At 38.3% G+C, this 20,655-nt stretch overlaps 1 protein-coding gene and 1 long non-coding RNA gene across 7 annotated transcripts in view; one reads left to right on the plus strand and one right to left on the minus strand.

Moving 5' to 3' along the window:
* The window catches only part of CCDC171 (coiled-coil domain containing 171), a 150,957-nt gene that overhangs the window by 3,241 nt on the left and 127,061 nt on the right, over nucleotides 1–20,655 (plus strand). For 4 of the 6 annotated variants that reach the window (XM_032676967.1, XM_032676969.1, XM_032676970.1 and 1 more), the window contains exons 1-5: nucleotides 5,898–6,025; nucleotides 6,840–6,972; nucleotides 8,426–8,600; nucleotides 11,020–11,201; nucleotides 15,064–15,210. In XM_032676967.1, coding sequence (XP_032532858.1) covers nucleotides 5,955–6,025; nucleotides 6,840–6,972; nucleotides 8,426–8,600; nucleotides 11,020–11,201; nucleotides 15,064–15,210 — 708 coding nt within the window. In that variant the 5' untranslated portion in view covers nucleotides 5,898–5,954. Of the gene's footprint in view, nucleotides 1–2,144; nucleotides 2,383–4,889; nucleotides 4,955–5,208; nucleotides 5,364–5,897; nucleotides 6,026–6,839; nucleotides 6,973–8,425; nucleotides 8,601–11,019; nucleotides 11,202–15,063; nucleotides 15,211–20,655 lie in introns of those variants that run through there. The other 2 variants (XM_032676968.1, XM_032676972.1) reach the window with 2 other exon arrangements.
* LOC116781262 lies at nucleotides 901–2,254 on the minus strand. Its single transcript, XR_004354834.1, has 2 exons — nucleotides 2,141–2,254; nucleotides 901–1,818 (listed from the first exon to the last, which is right to left on the minus strand). It is a non-coding gene; the product is annotated as an uncharacterized LOC116781262 (long non-coding RNA).

The following is a 20,655-nucleotide window of genomic DNA, read 5'->3' on the forward strand; positions in this document are numbered from 1 at the left end:
GTTCACTTATAAATGTTAACTGTAAAACTTCACACCATCTGTATGATTTTCTTTGAGGTGGGAAAGCTTATATTCCTGACATCAGTTTCCTAGAGAGTTAGACAAGATCTCACAAAAAAATCATCAATATATTAGACAGATGAAAACCTTTCTTCCTATGCACAAAAGAATGACCTCTTGTGGCAAAAGTTAGTTAAAAAATAAGACTAAGGTGGACTGTACATCCAGAATTGTTTAGAGGAAGATAAAAGTTTGACAGTGGCGCATATCTGCATTTGCAGACACTTGCAGATATGTATGTCTTTACTTTGCTGTACTGAATCATTCTTATTCCAGCAATACATAAAGTTTTATACTTTTTCCTAAATGAGAAAGTGTTGAGTACTGCAAAAACTGTGTATATTAATATTTTGCTACACAGGAATTGACAATCTGCAGGAATTCCCTTAGTTAAGTCACTACTCTGTTTAATCATACAGTTAGATTTCTCTTGAGTATCAGATTAAATAACTTCACAATTTAGTTTTAAAACAATGCTTTTGGAATCTCTTGAGGATATTATAATTTCCTCAGCCTTTGGAACACTCCTTTGAGTCTGACATTTTTCAGGAATCAGAAGCTTTGCACCTTGTATTAAAATCCGTGAAGAGCAGCTGAAAATATTTCTTTTTTTCTTAATTAAGGAAGCAACTCAAGGTGACTTGATGACATGAAAAAGTAGGGTAGGGTGTTATTCAAAAGACACTAATGTGACTAAAGCATTTTTAAAGGTAAAGAAACCAAAGTATAATTTGGTTTTTTTAAAGAGTGAAAAAAAAATAAATTGTTCGAACAAGTTATGTTTTGTAGGTAATTGGGTGCATTTGTACATGTTAAGTAAATGTAAGACTGAAGACAAAATACTGAAGAACAGAAGGAAAAATGTATTTTGTAATCCAGACCTTTTACATGCAAGAGAGTAAGATGTCACACTGATGCTCTTACAAACTTCAAGGACTACGTCAGCATTTTTTAGCAAATGGTTTCATTTTGAATGACAGACTCTGTAAGGCTTCAGCCAGACCTGCCACCTGGTGCTTGAATAAGAGGTCAGTAGCCTGATACCCATTAAGTTCTTACAAGCCAGGAATGAGCTTCAGAGGTGAAAAACAGTTCTTCCTGTGAGGAGCTGTACATCTGGAGCTTCTCACTTTGAAACAGCCATTCCAACTGATTTCCTGTAGGTGTGGATTAGAAGCAAAGAAGCATGTTGGTGTCGTGTCTGCAAGTGAAGCAGTTGCTTCTTTCTCTACTAAGGCCAGACCCACACTTAAGCACCATGTTCTCCTCTCTTTTTTTTTCCTGAACATCAAGCACTCTTTCTAAACACATCATCAACAGCTCTTTCTGAAAAATAAGTTAATGTTGAATTCCATGTGTCATATCGCTCTGATTTGTTTCCACCTTGAGAAAAGGGAGCTGAGGGGAGACCTTATTGCTCTCTACAACTACTTGACAGGAGGTTATAGCGAGGGGGTTGTGGGGGTTGGTCTCTTCTCAGAGGTAAAAAGAGGACACAATTTCAAGTTGCTCCAGCGAGGTTTTGGTCGGACATGAGGAAAAATTTCTTCACTGAAAGAGTTACCAACTCTGGAACAGGGTGCCCAGGGAAGTGGTTGAGTTCCCATCCCTGAAAGTATTTAAAAGTTGTGTAGATGTGACACTCAGGGACATGGTGCAGTGGTGTACTTGGTAGTGCTGTGCTAATGGTTGGACTTCACCTCAGAGGTCTTTTCCAACCTAAATAATTCTATGGTTCTCTATATCAGTTGTATTTTTCTGTGTGGAAATAAGGAAAGGTGTTTGTTTAGCTACATGCACGCAGCAATACTATTATGTCTAAAGTAATTTTTGTGAATCAGTGTAAGAAGGGGAGTGGTAACCTCGTTATCCATCTCCCTCATCCGCCCTGCTGTGGTTTTTGTCCCATGGTCTTTCCAAATAATTCACCTGTTTCTCTCAATAATTTGGGTGAAAAATGCGCTGTCCCGAATTGGAGGACATCCACACCTCAATCTGGCTCTCACGTTAGTCATGTCATTTTAATTTCCTTTATATTTTTGGAATTCAGAATCCCTAAAACGTGTTTGTGATTGCTTACCCAGCTGTAAATATGCTCGGACGCCGGCAGCTTTGGGAAGGAAGGTACAGCCTCGCAGCCGTCGGGGATGCCGGCAATGACGGCCCCATGATGATGTTCCGCCGCAGCCGGAAGTTGCCGTTGGGAAGGCGCCGCGTCCTTCCCGGCGGGACCAGGAGGTTGCACGGCGTTTCCCGGAGCGGCCCCGGGGCGCTGCTGCTGGAGCTCTGTCCTGCCGTTGTTCCCGCAACCCTTCGTGCCAGGTAAAGCTCCAGAGCTGCCAGCACGGCGCTCTGCCCCCGCACCGCGTCAGCCAGCGCCGCTCGGGGGCTAGCGGAGCGAGGGGATGCTGCTGCTCTGGTTTTTAGCTTGCTTTAATTTTTTTGGTTCGCTTTAATGAAAACTTAGTGGTTCATTCAGCCGAAATAAATGCTGTTAAGTTTTTGTACTTTGCAGCTCGGGTGTGCTAGTTACGCGTGTTTTAAATTAAATAAATCTGGTTAGATTTATTTTGAGTGATCTCAATCACGGAATGGTTTGGGTTGGAGGCGACCTGAGAGATTATCCAGTTCCATACCCCTCCCTGGTGGGCAGGGACACCTTCCACTAGACCACGTTGCTCAGAGCTCCATGCAGCCTGGTCTCGAACACGTACAGGGATGGGGCATCCACAACTGCTCTGGGCAACCCGTTCCAATGCCTCAGCATCCTCACAGCAAAGACTCTCTTCCTCATATCCAGTCTAAATCAATGACGTTGATAAAGTTGGTAAAGTGTATACAGAAGTTTGTGAGGAGAATATGACACAAGTTTTATAGGTAACACCCCCTCGAACGTATTATCTCCTCAAGCGAAAACTTCTTATACTGTTTTGTTTAGCTCTTAGGAGCCACTCCATGCCACTTGGATATTTTTATTCGAAATTGAATTAGCATGTTTTTAGAGTGTATCCATTTGTGTGCTAATAAACTTTGGATATGTATCTTAACAGAGGAATATTGCATTTTCAAAATCATTAGCATTCCCAGAAATCGGTAGTTAGATATTTTCCCCTGCCCCCATGTGACTTCAGAGTAATTTCAGAAATTATGAATTATTATTATAAATCATATAATTTAGAATGATGTGGGTTGACAGAGGACATTTGGATTATGTTTTGAGACAGATTTTATTTTTGCTACAGCTATTGTTTGTTGGATAGAGATAGTGAATTTTATTTTGGAGGTGAAAAAACAGATTTCTGAGAAAATTTTAGTTGTACCAATTTTTTTTTATTTTTCTGCTGTTCATTATCAGATTTTGCTATAAGTTTCAATGAAGTATAAACAAAGTATGGTATGAAAAACTAGTTTCATGGTGTTCAGAGCTACATCTTAATGTGAAAATTTGACACATTTAATAGAGGTATAGTTTCCCATACCATGATACCACATTTTTTTTTATATCCAATCAATTGATTTTTATTGAGTAGAATACTCAAAATACTCTGTCAAGACCTTCTTCTCTTATGTAAAGTTACGGTTTTTAGCGTGTAAGTCACCAATAATTCAATGGGCCTTAACAGGTACTTAGACGATTATACCACAGTCTGTACTTTAAAAATGAAGACTTAACTGTTTTCTCAGTTGAGATGGAAAGAAAGCTGCGTCATTTTCTCTAGGAGTGTGAATGACTGTTGTATGGTAATTAAGTGTTTGGGGTTTTATGAACACATGTACCAAGGTGAATTCTGATGGGTGGATGTTAAAAATCACAAATTTATATAGAATTTATGTTTATATTTATATATATAAAAATCACAAATATATCTAGCTATTCTTTATAAATATACTACTTTTCTGTAAGAACAGAGCAAAACAAAACCCAAAGCCATAAACTCAGAGTTTTTAGAAATAATAAGTCTGGTTTTGCAGCATTTTCTGTTAAAATTATACATTGAAGCTGAAATGTGTTTTTTCCTCTTCATATTTCTAGTGCAGGTTATTAGCAACTGGAATGAATAAAATCAGTTTATAGTTAATATATTATAGCAAGTGCTGCTGTTGGAGAGTATAAAAAAAGTGTTAAGCTCTTAGCATCCAAAGAAGGGCCACAAGGATGGTGAAGGGTCTGGAGGGGAAGCTGTATGAGGAGTGGCTGAGGTCACTTGGTCTGTTCAGCCTTGAGGAGACTGAAGGGAGACCGTATTGCAGTCTACAACTTCCTCGTGAGGGGAAGAGGTGGGACAGGTACAGATCTCTTCATTCTCCCTACCAGTGACAGAACTTGGGGAAATGGCATGAAGCTGAGTCAGGGTAAGTTTAGGCTGGACATCTGGAAAAGATTTTTCACCCAGAGGGTGGTTGGGCACTGCAATAGGCTCTCCAGGGAAGTGGTCACAGCACCAAGCCTGACAGAGTTCAAAAAGCATTCGGACAATACTCCTGGGCACATGGTGTGACTCTTAGGGATGGTCCTGTGCAGGGCCAGGATGGCCTGATCCGATGGGTCCCTTCCAACTCAGCCAGAGATGCAGTACAGGCTACTTTCTTGTTTGGACTGTAATACAGATGTCCATGTGCTGGAGCATCCAAAACCAAACCTTAATGGCTTGTTAATCTCAAGTGTTGAATACAACTTGTTCTTCATGTTACCTTGCTTTAATTAATGGAAAGAGCTCATTTATGAGTTTGCTGTCAAAAATTTTTTATGAAACATTTGGAAGACTTGCTATATTAAAAGCTGATATCAGACATCATGCAATCATGGTGTATGCATTTGTCTCCCATAGATTTATTTTGAAGAGAAATGGAGTTTGTAATCTTCTTAGGAGAATAGAGAACTCAGAGAATCAATGTAAGCAAACATATTTTTTATCGACATTCTGAAAACCTTGACAGTGGATATTCTACTATATTACTATATATATTAACCTACAATATTTAAGTTTAGAAGTACAGTTCTCATTGTTGACTAAAACTGATGTAAAATTACAGTTGGTGGTAATTATTCACATGATGTAGTAACACTATTTCTTAACTGATCATGAGTGTTAACCAAAGATTCTTTTATTACGTTGCCAAATAAACTAAAGCATGTCTCTGTTACAGGTTTTAATGCTTTTATGATATGGAAGAATAATCTTTGAAACTTATCAAGTAAAAGTCAAGGCTTAATTTTCCAGAGTTTATAGATTTAAAAGCTGCGTACTAGACATCATGACTTCATCCTCTCCGGTTAACTGCTCTGTCACAGAAACTAAAAGGTGAGCTCCACTTCTGTATTTTTAAGTCTAGTAGTACAGTTACTGTTTTTGTGGTTTATTTTCTAGATCCCTGAAAGTACATAATTCAGACTGAAGAAGATGGTGTGGTATATGCAAGCTATGCCGTGTCAATACAGTCATTAAATCACAGAATCATAGAATGACCTCAGTTGGAACGAACCTCAAAGATAATCTAGTTCCAATCCCCCTGCTGTGGACAGGGACACCTTCCATGAGACCAAGTTGCTCAGAACCCCGTCCAACCTGGCCTTGAACACTGCCAAGGATAGGACATCCACAGCTTCTCTGGGCAACCTGTTCAGTGCCTCACCACCCTCACAGTAAAGAATTTTTTCTAATATCTAGTCTGAATCTACTCGCTTTCAGTTTGAAGCCATTCCTCCTCATCCTGTCACTACATGCTCTTGTAAAAAGTCTCTTTCCATCTTTTTTGTAGGCTTCCTTCAGAAATTGGAAAGCCGCAATTAGGTCGCCCTGAAGCCTTCTCTTTTCTAAGCTGAGCAAGCCCAATTCTTCCAACCTTTCCTTGTAGGAGGGGTGCTCCATCCCTATAATCAACTTGGTGGCCTCATGAGGACTTGCTCCAACAGGTCCATGTGCTTCTTTTGTTGGGGACCCCAAAGCTGGATGCAGCACTCCAGGTGGGGTCTCACCAGAACAGAGAAGAGGGATAGAGCCCCCTCCCTCGACCTGCTGGCCTCGCTGCTTTGGATGCAGCCCAGGATACAATTGGCTTTCTGGGCTGCAGGTGCACACTGCTGGCTCATGTTTAGCCTCTCATCCATCAGCACCCCCAAGTCCTTCATGGCAGGACTGCTCTCGATATGTTTGTCCCTCAGCCTGTATTGATACCAGGCATTGTCCTGACTCAGGTGCAGCTTGTGCTCAAACGTGGGTCCAGCTATCTGCCAAATAGTTTTAGGTTTTTTTTAACTGAAATAGCAGTGGAAATGAAGATAGAGATTGTTTTAGAGAACTAGACCTTTAATTTGTATTTTGTTTGTGATCAGTTGCTTCTCTGTAGTTTAAATGTATGTATCTTTGAAAAAAAAATCTGGAAGAGTGAGGTTTGCATCCCATATATGGATTTGTTTCATGACAGATGTTTTTGAGATGGTAAACCATGTTAAAAAATGAGCCTCACTATGGAGGCAACCAAAACCTTGCTAGTCATTTTAATGTATGTGATTGGAATGGTGTTTTTTAAGCATTCTGGAAGTTTATTGAATCAATAAGGAAAATAATGAAAAATAATGAAAAAAATACTGAAATCAACTTAAGCAATATACATAACCCTTTTTTCAAAAGAGGAATAGTATGATTCCAACTGCATGACATAATTTTACTTAGATGAATGTTTAGAACCTTAGGACTCAAAATCTAATAGCTGAAATAATGGAGCATTTAAACTTAAAAGGAATACTCAATTTTTTTGATAACATTCTTATTTTGCAGCTTACATAATGTGGAGTGTGAGTTACTCCAGAATAGCAGTGAATCAGATTTGGATGCTGTTTTAGATCTGAGATGGAAACTTCTTCAAGCTAAAACAGAAAATTTAGATTTAACTATTCAACACAATCAAGAGGTAAAGACTTTTCTTTTGTTTGCTTTACTACTCTTTGAATAAATGTTTTCTTTTTTCATTAAAATAATACTCTCATGTGGCGGATCAAAAGCACAGTCACTAACTGAAAAATAACAAGGAAGGTGTCACTGTAGAGACCTCATACCTGCTCATAGGAACTGCTAGCACCTCTACTGTCATAGTTAGTTAAAGGTGAATGTAGGTAACCTGAGCACTTCACAACAGCAAAATGTTGCAGAAGAATTTTGTGCACCCCCAGCTCAATGTAAGAGGTTGTTTGTTTGTTCGTTACTTTTAATCAAGATAATTCCAAGGATCCATTTTATAGAATCACCCCACAGTTGATGGGGCAGTGGGAAAATAATGACTTAACTGAAGCACAAGAGCAAATCATTGTGGGAGAAGCAGGCGTCTCTTAATTTGGGTACATACTCGGATAATAAATGGATATGAAACAGCAAACTTGGTTTATTGGCTGAATTTCACCAAAAACAGATGAATGAACACCCACATCAACTGCACCTAGCAGACAGCTAAGAGTAGATTTGTTGCCTATAGTAGTAATAGTACTTCTTCAGCAGCACAATTTAAACCAGGTTATCAGCTGCCAGATTGGCATTAGCAAGTGTGGGAGGTGTACCTAGTAGCAACAAATTGAAACCGGTTACAGCAGTGCCACGCTCAGTGGCCACCTTTTCGTATGTTTGCTAATGAGAAAGCTGATATTCGAACTAAAGAAAAGATTAAGTAAGTATTTTCTTTTACTTCATTTGAACATGCTACTTTGTACGTGTTCTGAAGAAATACGTAATTTACTTTCCACCTTCTTGTGTTGAAATGGATTTGATTTTCTGGATCCAGTTTTTGGCAGCAAAGATTACACTATGTTTCTTAGTCTGTATAATATCCCTTTTTAAAGTATTTTTCATTCTTAGTTTGTTCTGTTAACATTAATAGCATTCTGTTTTGACTTCTGGACATTACTGGACTGAATGTTATGCTTGTGCATATACTTGTGAGCTATTAGATGGCTGACAGTCTACTGTCCCAATGTAACTGTTTTTGTGAGTGTTAAGGAAAGTTTCACAGAAAATTGTCTGTGAAATATAATGCTTCTGTTGTTGCGTTTTTTCCTCTGAGTTGCAGGAAGATGACAGTATTAAAATGTTAATTTTCTTAAGGCAGTGTGTTTTTTGAAAAACAGGGATATGTTGAATATACATGAAATTCATCCAGGAATAGGATCAGTTTGCATGAAACCAGTAGAAGTATCAAAATGGGCATAAATATGCAGTTGCATGAGTATATTTCAAATTCAAGTGGAATAAGATGGCAGTTGTGAATGGGATTCAAAATATTTTTAAAAAATATTCTGTAGGTGTATTTCTGTAACATTTCACAGTTTTTCACAGGAACATTTTTGCCAGTTTTCTGAAAGAAATTTATTTTCTAGGTGTCCAACTATGAAAGCCAGATAATCAAATTACGGTTGGAATTGGAGAGAGGAGAGGCCATTCGACAAAGTCTGGAGTATGAATTGGCAGTTGCAAGAAAAGATGCCCATCTGAAAATGTGTACTGCAGAAGAAGAGTTAAGTGATGCGAAAAACAAACTTGTGGAACTGCAAGGTAAGTTTCAAAGAAGCAAAGATGGGATAAAGGCTAAATCAGTTCCAAGTCAGTAAGATTAATGAGAATCAGGAACTTAATTAAATTTTCTAGTTACTACTCTTTTTCTTGGATCTCGCTTACCCTTCCCATCTTTTATCCATCTGCTTTTGAAAACTCATAAGAGTTTACAAAATTCCTGTCTCATATGTGGATTAAAACTAACCTGCCAGACCTTTTTTTGCCTCTTGCTCCTTACCTTCTGTTATTCCTTCCTGTGTGTCTATGTACAGAGCTGTAATCATGATGGATTTGACTGTCTCCACGTCATGGTTATCTCCATGCCCAGCAGTCCTTCCTTTTCCATTTCAGGGGAAAAAAAAGAAAGAAAGAAAGAAAAAAATACATTCCTCTAAATTTGTTTGCATATTTGCAGCAGCTTTACTTCCAGAAGTTCTCCTCATACTGCTATTTTCTTTCATCTTTTCAAATGTTTCACGCTGTTCATTGTTCTTATCTGGTTTATTTACTTCTTGTCATCTTTGTTTCTCTTTTTAAAGGTAATGCATGTTGTGACAGTAGTATGTGGAAAGGAATGATTTTATCTAGGCTTTTTTTTCCTACCACTTTCATATTCAGAAACTCAGATTTCCTTCATACTCCTCAAACAGAGAGAGATTTCTCATTCTTACAAGTAAATGAGGTGCATTTTTAGTTACCTAAACTGGTATAGTATCTTTTTAATCTAGTACAAGAGATGAATTTGTGAGTTTGATGAACTTTTGATATTCAATGAGGAGTTTGGAGCACTACTCTTGAAGATTTTAACCTTCCAAGAATGGAAGCAGATTCTGAGTCTTGCAAGTAGTAAAAGTACCAATTGTTTTTAAAATAATTGGAAAGCTGAACTTTCACTCCTTTGGAGAACCACATGATATATACAAATCTAATGGATTGCAAACTGGAAGAAGGCATTTTTTTCCCTTGGAAATTTCTCTGTGATTGCAAGCTGAAGACTTGAACTGCTAGTTTCTCACCTAGAGAAAAGCTCTTTTTTTCTGTGCATGCTCACTTTACTGCTAATTTCCTTACCAATTTAGAAGTGAGTAGCGCCATGCCAGCACCAAGAGGCAGGACTCAAAAGGGACTGATGCTGATGGAGGAACCACAGCACAGTGACCCCAGTCTGCTGTGCTGCCTGTCACCTCCATGAAGGGACAGGGCTAAGGTGTGGTGAGGGGACTGGTGAACAAAAAGGGTGTAGGAGGGGTTTTGCAGAGACAAGGGATGTTTTCTTGAATGGGTGTGTGTATATGTGTGTGTGTTAGTTTCTTTCAGTACCATAGCCAAGACTGACAGTAAATTCCATTGGTCAAAATTTCTCAAACTTTTTGTTTCTGTGACAAGTGCAAAAACCCTCAAATCATCATTGTACTTAATCCTTTAGTTTCTTTTCCTTGGTCACTTGGAACCTTTCTCACCTCATGTGGTGCTTAGAATGCCTCATTTATGCCTTGTCCTCTTCAGTATTTCTTCAAATTGTTTTTCTGCCATTCTCATTGAATCCGACAGTCTTTTCCTATTGTTGTGTCCACTGACTCTCTGTGTTGTCTTAATGTGCCTCTTCTGTTCTTTTCATTCTTCTCTGACTAGGAAGAAATTTCAGAAAGCTGGGATGAATTTGAGATAAAAATCTGTTAGAAAGTGGTGATCACTTAATTGCCAGTGTAGTTAGTTGTGTTCAGTAAAATGAAAGGCCAATACAAAGTATTTTCATCTGAAAGCCACTTAGTAAAATTAAGCAAAGCTCCTGTAAAACTTCCTGCAGGTAATGAAGCTTCCCCTGGCATTTGAGCTTTCACAGAAGAGTATGTGCAATGTTCCTCTGTCACAGGTTGTTTGCTGGGCTGAAGATTCAGATCTCTTGCACAGCCATAAGTTTCACTGGAAAAGCTAAGCCTTTGCTTGCTAGCCCAACATGTCTTAGGTTAATCTCCCTTGCATGGAGCAGGTGCCTGTCTTTACTGTCACTTAAACTGAGCTCAAACTTAATTGATACGGACTAACATCTGTATCAAAAATTACATTTGGAAATAAGATGGCCAAATGTAGACATCTGAAAATAAATCCTCCATGCTATAGAGAGGTCACTTGAAAGAGTTATCTCAAGTTTTTATTCCTTTCCAAGAGGAGAAGAGTTTTAATTTGTAAAAATCTCTAAAATATTCCTATCTCCTTGTGTGAAAGATCTATAGGAACACAAATTTGATAGTTTCTTTGTAATGAAGGTGGTGTTCTCCAGTGCTGGAAGTGTTAATATTCCAGTATATCACAGGATGTCACAGTATACTGAAGAACTGATGATCATCATACTTTTTTTTCTGGACATGCTTTGCAGAGCTACTTGTACTTTTTGTTTCTCTTTTTCTGTAAACAATAGTACTCAATGAAAACCTTCAGCAGAAAGCGACAGAGACTGAGAAAATATTTCATAATGCTCAGCAGAAGTGGGAAGAAGAACAACAAAGACTTTCAAGGGCAAAGGATGATATCAGCAGAATTTACAACAATGAATACATATTCCTTCTTAAGGAAAGAAACGAAGTAGAAAGGATTTTGCTGGTATGATATTAATTGTTGGAAAGTTGCATGAGATGATGGCTGGAACTTCGTTGATGTGACACTTGTAGTGGGTTGAGGTCTTTCTGGTTTAGGAAAAAATCCCCCAAATAGCTAAATACTGCAAAATATTTCTGAAATATGTAGCCTTAGAAAGTTATACTTAGTGTGTCACAGTCTTTCTTGCTTTGATGAAAAGTGTTGTGGCTGATTTTGATGGTAAACCCCTAAACGAAGGTACCAGCACAGGGTCCATTTGCACTGTCATGTAATGCTGAGTTAGTAACATCAGGGACACCCAACACCCACTGACTCAATTTCCCTGTTACTTCCCCGAGTCTGATATCCAATAGCCTATGAATATGAAAATCATTTGTATAATACGAAGACTACATACTTTCAGAGAACCTGAACGGTGGTGACAGGATTTCCAACTGTGCATTGTACATTATTTGCTCCATATCACATATGAAAAATAACCATTGTTAGAAACTCTACCATTTGGTTAGGTAAAAATTACCTAATACTAAGAGATCTATTTTAGACTGTCAGTTTTTGTTCTTCACATAGTTAATTTCATCGTATTTCCTGAAAAAAGTAATTTTCGGAATTATATTGCACTGATATGTATAAATCAGGTGTTAAATGTTTAAAAAGTAATAAAGGTGTAAACTTGTTTTTATTCTTTTTTGTACAGTCAAGCTATTCAAAACTGAAATATGTTTCCAAGAAATCAAGTAGTATTATGGTATGGAAGGGCTGACTTAACATGCCTAACTTTTACCTCCTCCACAGGGACACAAACAATGATACTAATGTACTTTAATGATTTTTGTCTGTTTAAATGACAAGTGAAATACATTGTATATTAGCTATGTAATAATACCCTCTGAGGGAAAGCTAGAATGTATTCAGCTGTAGGTATCCTTCATAAAAAGAAGTTTAGTGCAAAGGCTCTGTTAAGGCTGATAGACATTTATATTACATAATGGATGCAGAGAATAGATTGCTTCTAAAAGATCAATTTTTAAAATTTTTTTCTTTTATAGCACCTTTTAAGATGTGACAAACTTGTGTCAGTTGGTCTGGGCACTGGTCAAGCAGTAGAAAATTTTCTGATTGCTTTCTTCCTGCCCAGTCAGCTCCAAGCTGGGGATAGTACCAAGTAGTCTTCCCAAATGACACTGAACAACCCTTACTTGGCAGCTTGATAGCCAGTTTCTGACATCAAACCTACCTGTTGTATTATGTTATGGTGCTGTTGGTCAGATTCTATATGGCACCTGTAGAAGCAGCTCTTACAACAGACAGGGCAGAGAGAATCCCTTAATTATGTGTATTTCGAAAGTACTTCCTCAGCTGTTTTAAGGCAAGATCTGGAAGGAGGGCTTTATAAATTATGGTTTCAAATATGTTCTAATCTTTTGTGTTGTGCATTTACAGTCCTGTTTAAAATAATTTATAGTTATTCCGAGTTATGAAATGAAAGCTAGATAAAAGTAGATTTAATTGTGGTCTTACTATGTACTTAGAAGTGAGATTCTAAGTATGTATGACAAATCCTCTTTGGCAAAGATACACTTTATGAACTGTGAATCTGAACTTGGCTATGAAGATGCTCAGGTAGGCGTGGAAATGAAGTCAGCTTAACCTACTAAAATGTGTCTCTATGATATGGAGGAAAAGTAATCCTCTCTGCTCTCCAACAGGTTTGTATTGTGCTCTGTTGAGCGTGCTTAACGTGCCGTCCAGTACATGATAAAAGGTGTTGGGTTCAATAGTAAGTGCAATAGCATCATCTTGTGGTTAATCAGGATATAATACTCCTTCCCAGAAGCACTCAGTTTTTCCTTAGCCTATTTGTGTGGTTGTGTTGTTTATACATACACACTTGAAAAAAAAGCAAACAAAAAGGCATGTTTTTCATAAGCAGATGTGTATAGAAAGTACGTGACATGCAGATATACATGTATGTGTAACGGGATTTTTTTTACATGGTGAAGTATGTTTCTCTTTGAACTTCCTAAGTGCAGGTGACTGCTGGAATAGTCTGACACAGTCATACCACATCTGGAAAGTTCATAGACTTTACAATTCTGAAATTCTACAAGTCATGTTGACTTGTTCAAAAAACTTGGTGCAGTATTTTTGTCAGTTTTAGGCTGCTAGTGTTAAATACATTTCCAGTATAAAATGTTTTAAAGTCTTGATGTAGTATTTTCCAGCAAACTATGTATTACTTATTTCATGTGTACTTTTCTCAGCTCACTTTTTTTAGTATGTGGAAGATAAATCTAAAGAGATTAATATTTCTGTATCTTTCCAATGTGGAAAAAGTAGGAGTAGTTGTATATTTCAGTGAAAGTAATTTTTTTAGCATGCTGATGGGAAGAAACCTCTTCATTTCTTGGTATTACAGGCAAAGTTAGAGGATTAGCTTAAATTTAATCCATATGCAGATAGACTATTTTTGCAATATTTTGATTTAACAAGGTTTACATTTTTTAATCCACATGCATGCTCCTTGTTACCTTTCCAGAGAATGCCAGAAAAATTGTGACATAGTGCCTGCGCATGAAAGAAACCCCCACAAACTTATTTTCTTCACTTAGTAACACTTAGCACTGTGTTAATAAGGGAGTTGTGATTCTCTTATTGTCGTGTTTGAGTGGCCAAAACATTCTGCCTTCAGTCAGGAAGAACTTCCAAAATTCGTTTTCCAAACTTTGGAAAAGACTTATATTTCTTTGATCTTCATATATAAACATGGTTCTGTCAAACTTCAATCTTCCAAAGAGTCATTCTTTATGAATAATTCATTTTCTTCTCTTTCTCCTCCCCACTCTGCAGATGCCTTATGATTAGTAATTTCCAGGAACAAAAGTATGTGATGTAAGAGTAATAGCAGAATTTACAGACCACCTGGTTTATTTTCACAAAATTTCTCTTGCCATGATAAAGGGTAGGAGTAAATGAACAGGAGGACTTATGGTAACCTTCCTGTGTTTTGCGCAGAAAGTAATTTTAACAAATTGACTCTCCCAAGGTCCTTCAGCTGAGTCATTAGATTTACAGCTTGTTTCTAATGCTAGTTATGGGAAAACTTACTTCTGTCCACTAGAACAAAGCTATTCTTTTTGAGACTTCTGGGACTTCCAACTGAAATATGTGCCAGACTGCTGAGGTTCACTATTTGGCTACTTTCCTCCGCATGTGTTGTGGTGTGAATGAGGATTTTGTAGTAGTGCTGCTGAGTGCAATAGTGTTGGTACTTACACCAACTTGTAGCTTGGTTCAGCTTCCAAAAGCAGAAATTGTGGTGGGGAACAGCTTAGTTATTTTATTCTTCTGAGAACTTTGTCGTTCATGTATGTCATTTTTTAAGTAATTCAGTTTGTAGACAGAAAAGTCCTTCACAGAATAGCAGAAATTTGTTTATGGAAGTAACTTTCAATAAATGCTTTGATTTGAAGTTCTAACAGTTAAAATAAGAACAAAATAGAGCTGCTGTCCCTAAGTTTCATGTCATCAAATGCACTTAACTGTTTCCTTCTCCATCATTACTATTGAGCTGGGAGAGAGAGGAGATTGGAACAGCAGCCTTGTACTCTGTTAGAGAAAAATTTCATATGGAGAATTGGCTCTGATTTTAGTATTACCGCAGAAGGTCACGTTCATAGTGAGTTTTGAGCCAACACATATTACCTGTGAGCACATCTGCTGTTGGGCAAGTGGTTCTGCTGGCTTGTGCTGGTGTATTATTTTAATAACTTGTTCTGAGGCAGTTGGCTTTCCTCTTTTGACCCTTCTGCTATAATACTTTATGTTAGAAAAAGTATCTCAGACTGCTTTATTTTTTTCCTAGGAGCTGAATAATGAACTGCAAAATATACACAAGAAATTGAGAGATGTGGAGGTGGAACACAGTGGCTGTAGTGAGGTGCTGAGATGCCAGGCCCGTGAACTTAAATGCAGCACTGAACGAGAGAAGCAACTTAAAAAGGAACTTGAAGTAAGGCTTTTTCACTATTGCTATTAGGCTCAACAGGCATTGACATTGAACAATTTAATTTTTGAGGGATGGAACCTTCCAGTGAGGCTACGAATTCTTGATGAAGAAAATGTTGAACATTGGTTTTGCAGAAAAGGCTAAAGAGGTGAATACCACTTACACTTTGAGCCTGACTTGAGACTGGTGTTTGAGCAGCAGATGGGAAAAGTTTTATGTAAACATGAAAACAAGGCTAACTTTACTTCAGGAAGTCTATACATTTCCCCTGACCTCTTAATTTGTCTATCTTGTCTTTTTGGTTTATTGGATTTGCAGTGGAGAATCTGCTGAAGCTGAGAAAATTACTAGATGATGTGCTAGGTGAGGGAATAGCATACTGAAAGATCACAGTGGTGTTACAGCAGCCTCTTCGTATCTAGAGTTAACTGCTACAGGTAGTTTTAGTTTTCCTGTCTGTTGATTGACACCTATTGCTGAGAAGTCTTAGGTCTTTGAGAATAATATCTTGCAAGTGTGCTTCTTACAATAAACTGCTAGTTTTCTCCTAGATTTCAACATTTTGTTTGTCCACTGCGAGGCTTTATAATGTCTATGTTATCTGTATGTACAGTCTGGATCAAGACTTTCTTGGTAGAACATTTGTCATTGCAGAAAAGTGTAGTGACTGGATGATTCTTTATCCTTATGTATGTTTTCTACTAAGGCATATTTAAATATTTTCTGCAATGAATTTTAAGGAACTATCACTTGCAGAATTTTAGGAGCCCTTAAAGTAACAAGTGACATAGTTTTCAGCAGTGCTTGTTTTCTGTTGTTTTTCTCTTAAAGGCAAAAGAAGTGTTTAAAGCATTGATTTCTAGGTAGATAGAGTCCTGCATTGAAACTGAAGTACAAAGGAAAATTCCTACAGGGAAGATCAAAGCTCATCAGCTAAAACCACTGACTTATTGACCAACAAGGTAGACCTTTGTGCCCTCAAAGAGTTCTACTGGAAATCTATTGTCATATATTGTGATCTACACATATTGGTCTAGGTGTAATTGCCTTCAGCTGGAAAGTGGTGCGTACTGGCAGGTTCCAATGACCCTTTTAAAAAACAAAGAGTTTTGCTTCCAAATACTCAAATAAGGGCTCTTCTTGTGACTTCGTGGCTTTTAATATACTAGCATAGGAATCGTGAGCTGAAAGGAGGAGGAGCAAGTCAGCAAATTATTTATCTTTCTAAATATTTTGATTGAATGTACCCACCATCTGTAAATTTGAAAAGACAGCACTCATTTTTTTGAAAATGTACAACTGCTATACCCTAAAGATGGTCCTATCAGGGAATGTTACCTATTAACCCATAATCTGATAAAATATTTTCTTTGCTTCATTTTTGTTAAATTATTTTAACTTTCTAAATCTCTTAATAATGTCATGAGAAAATAACATATTCAGTCTACAGAAAAATGAGTCTTGTGGTACTTACTGTAAGTATAGCTATTTAAGCAGTGATTAAGGAAAAGTATGTGAAGAAGCGTCTTGCATTTGAAAGTTTTAGCAAATTATCACAAATTTCTGAATCAAATAAAAAAGACTAGGTAAGACTTCAATACATATGCTTTTGTCAGATTGCATCTCACTTTACCATCTCAAAAGGAAATTGCATGAGTGTAACTGTCTGAAAGGGCCTACAATAATAACTTTGTAGATGGTGACTCTACCACTTCACTGGGCAGCCTGTTCCAATGCTTTACAACCCTTTCTGTGAAGAATTTTTTCCTAATATCAAATCTAAACCTCCCCTGGAACAACTTGAAACCATGTCATCTCATCCTGTCAGTTATTACCTGGGAGAAGAGACCGACCCCCACCTCACTATACCCACGTTTCAGGTAGTTGTAGAGAGCGATAAGGTCTTCTTTGGGCCTTCTTTTCTCCAGCTTCCATTCACATGGAAGCATGAGAGGATCTCCCAGCTTCCTCAGCTGCTCCTAATAGGACTTGTGCTCCAGACCCTTCACCAGCTTTATTGCCCTTCTCTGGACTCATTCCAGCACCTCAATGTCCTCCTTGTAGTGAGGGGTCCAAAACTGAACACAGGATTCAAGGTGCAGCCTCACCAGTGCTGACTGTGGGGGGTGATCACTCCCTTAGTCCTGCTGGCCGCACTGTTTATTCTAAAAGCCATGATACCATTGGCCTTTTTGGCCACCTGGACACTCATGTTCAGTTGCAATTGACCAGCACCATAAGTCCTTTTTTGCCGGGCTTCTTTCCAGCCACTCTTCCCCAGCCTGTAGCAGTGCATGTGGTTCTTGTGACCCAGGGGCAGGACCCAGCACTTGACCTTGTTAAATCTCATACCACTGGCCTCAGCCTATCAATCCCGCCTGTCCAGACCCCTCAGCAGAGTCTTCCTACTCTCCAGCAGATCAACACACCTGCTGAACTTGTTTTCATCTGCAAACTGAATTAAGGTGCACTCAATCCCCTCATTCAGAACATCGATAAGACACTAAACAGAACTGGCCCCAGTACTGAGCTCTGGGGAACACCACTCGTGACTGGATGTCAACTGGATACAAGTCAATCCTCCACCACCCTCTGGGCCCAGCCATCCAGCTAGTTCTTTACCCAGCGAAGACTGCACCTGTCTACACCACAAGCAGCAAGTTTCTCCAGCAGAATGCTTGCAAAATGAGGTCAAATGCTGAAGTTTTAATAGATAACATCCACAACCTTGCCTTCATCCACTAAGCGGGTCATGATATCTGTGTCTGAGCTAGATTTCCATTCAGATGCAGAAGCCTTGAAGTAGTACACCCCAGACAGAATGGTATAAGTTTTTTCATGAAGTAGCCCTGTATTTCTTTCTCTCTCTTCATAGAATTTTTAGCTTGTAGATTGAAATTGATAGATATAGGAGACATCTTCAATTTCCATGCAGAGTACCTTGTGTTAATGGTGATTTGGTTAGCAAATTTGTGCTTAATTTCTTGATGATAGCAGCAAACTTCTTAAGGTGATTGTGTGATGAGTAGTGTAATTCTACTTAAAAGCCAATCTTAAAATCTTTTGTTATATGCTACTTGATAAGTAATGAACTCTTTGGAGTTCACAAAACTGTTCTTTTACTACCCTCTGCTGGATGTAAGGGAGAAATCAAGGGGAGAATACTTCTTTTTCAGTAATTAAAGGAAAAGTTAAATTTAAAACTCTCTCCTTTTGTACGATGGCACTCTTGTGAAGAGTTATATCCAATAGGCTATTATAAAGACGGGAATGTGAAAAAAATCTGCCTGCGCCCTGTTGGGTTTTTTCTTGTTTATTTTTTTCTTTTTTCTTTCAAAATATTGTTCTGATTTTACGCTTCAGGCATTATTCTGATTGTGATCTAAAAGAGGAAATTTCTAGTTTCTGAAGTTAGAAATGAAGAGAAAGAGTAATGGCAAGTTTTAGTGGACTCTTCAGTTGAAAGACAGCTGTTGATGCACTGTCTAACCTGCTAGCTTTCCATTTTGCCAGTTTGTGATACCAACATACCATGCCATTGCATGGACATGGAGTCCTTCTGAAATAGAAAACATACTGTGCTAGAAAAATTGAGAATGTGAACCTTAATATCATTCTACCTCTTTAGGCTAAGATTCAGTAGCCAGAGAAATTATTGATCTAATTCTGTTGAACTCATCAAGATACTACTATCTATTATAATCAATTTTCCAGCACCAGTGTCTTTTATTTTAGCCTTTAGCTCCATACCTAATGATGATTCTTGGGAAATATAGAGTAATTTTTATATAAAAATAGTTTTTCTTGTGATGTTTCCAGCCAAAAAGCTGGGTGGGAAAGTAGTTTTGCAATGATAATGTGGATTTTACCACGAGAAACAGAATTATTAGTTAATAAATTTCCAACTCTTTGCCTTGTTCACAAAAATGTAATGACTTTTTATTGTTTGTTTTATGTGTTTGAGGCTGCCAACTCTCAGTAAGTTGAACTCAAGGTCTCAAAGTTTTTAAGTCTTTCTCATGAGGCCTGAAAAATGTCCCATAACTTGGTCCATTTAATATCTGAGACTGAGTACATTGTCATATTTCTGTGACTGTTAGTTACCAGTTAAAGACCATTCCCTTAGCTTTCACATTGCCTTTTCTGCTCCCCCCCACCTTCTGTTATATATTGAGCTTTTCATGTCCTTCTGAAATATGTGTTCTTGTATTATCTTGGTAATGCTGGTATGATGGGGAGATGACTGCAACAAAGACTTGGGTGATGGTCCATATCTGTATTTGCATGAGGTGTATGTACAAACAATACTTTGAGGCTGTGGGTTTATTTCTTACTGTATCTAAGTCAATGAAACAAGAAATTTAGGTCTCAGCTGAAAACAAAACCGAAACCCCCAAAACCTGCAGACCCGCTTTGTCTTTTTTCTCCTTGTTGCTATAATTCCACCATGAACTGCACGCTCAGGTAAGTTATGGTTTTCATCAGAACAACTTGCAAAAGCTCTAAGCAGTGCAAGAGAGGACACATTCCTTAGTCAGTTGACAGTACTACTGGTTAAACTTTAAACTAGCATTTGTCGTCTTCTACACACTTCTTGGTGGCTTACCACTATCTTTAATCTTGTTCTTTCTAGTGTCTCCGCAGTGCACAACTGGCATCTAGAAATTCTAGCTACTGTGACTGTATATAGTGTGACTATATTAGTTACTACACACTTAGTATGTAGTTTACTTATAATACATATATATATAAAACTATAGTCTCTCTAATATATATTTATAAATATATAATACTACATACTTGGAGGATTCTAAGCGCTGCAGCTTTCGTAGTGGTATCTCTGTGGTGGCTCCAAAGTTTGTATTTCTCCAGCAACAAGCTCACTGACATAATGACTTCTACAAAGCATTTGACACTGTCCCACGCAACATCCTTGTGTCTAAAATGGAGAAATATCGCTTTGATGGAACACTTGGTAGATAAGGAATTGGCTGGATGGTTACCCTCAAAGGGTTATGGTCAACAGCTTAATGTCCAGATGGAGACCAGTTGTTGACCAGGGGTTGGGACTAGTGCTGTTTTTCTTTGTTGGCGACATGGACAGTGAGATTGAGTGCACCCTCAGCAAGTTTGCCGATGAGAACAAGCTCTGTGGTGAGGTTGACACATGTGAGGGAAGGGATGCCATCTAGAGGGACCTTGACAGGCCTGAGAAGTGGGCCTGTGTAAAACTCACGAAGTTCAACAAGGCCAAGCGCAAGGTCCTGCACCTAGGTCAGGGAAACCCTGAGTACAAATACAGGCTGGGAAGGGAATGCACCAAGAGCTGCCCTGTGGAGAAAGACTCGGGGGGAAGCTCAGCATGACCCAGCAATGTGCACTTGCAGCCCAGAGACCCAACCACATCCTGGGCTGCATCGCAAACAGCGTGACCAGCAGGTTGAGGGA

The sequence above is a fragment of the Chiroxiphia lanceolata genome, chromosome Z (genome assembly GCF_009829145.1).
Source record: "Chiroxiphia lanceolata isolate bChiLan1 chromosome Z, bChiLan1.pri, whole genome shotgun sequence".
In the NCBI taxonomy this organism is placed as follows: domain Eukaryota; kingdom Metazoa; phylum Chordata; class Aves; order Passeriformes; family Pipridae; genus Chiroxiphia; species Chiroxiphia lanceolata.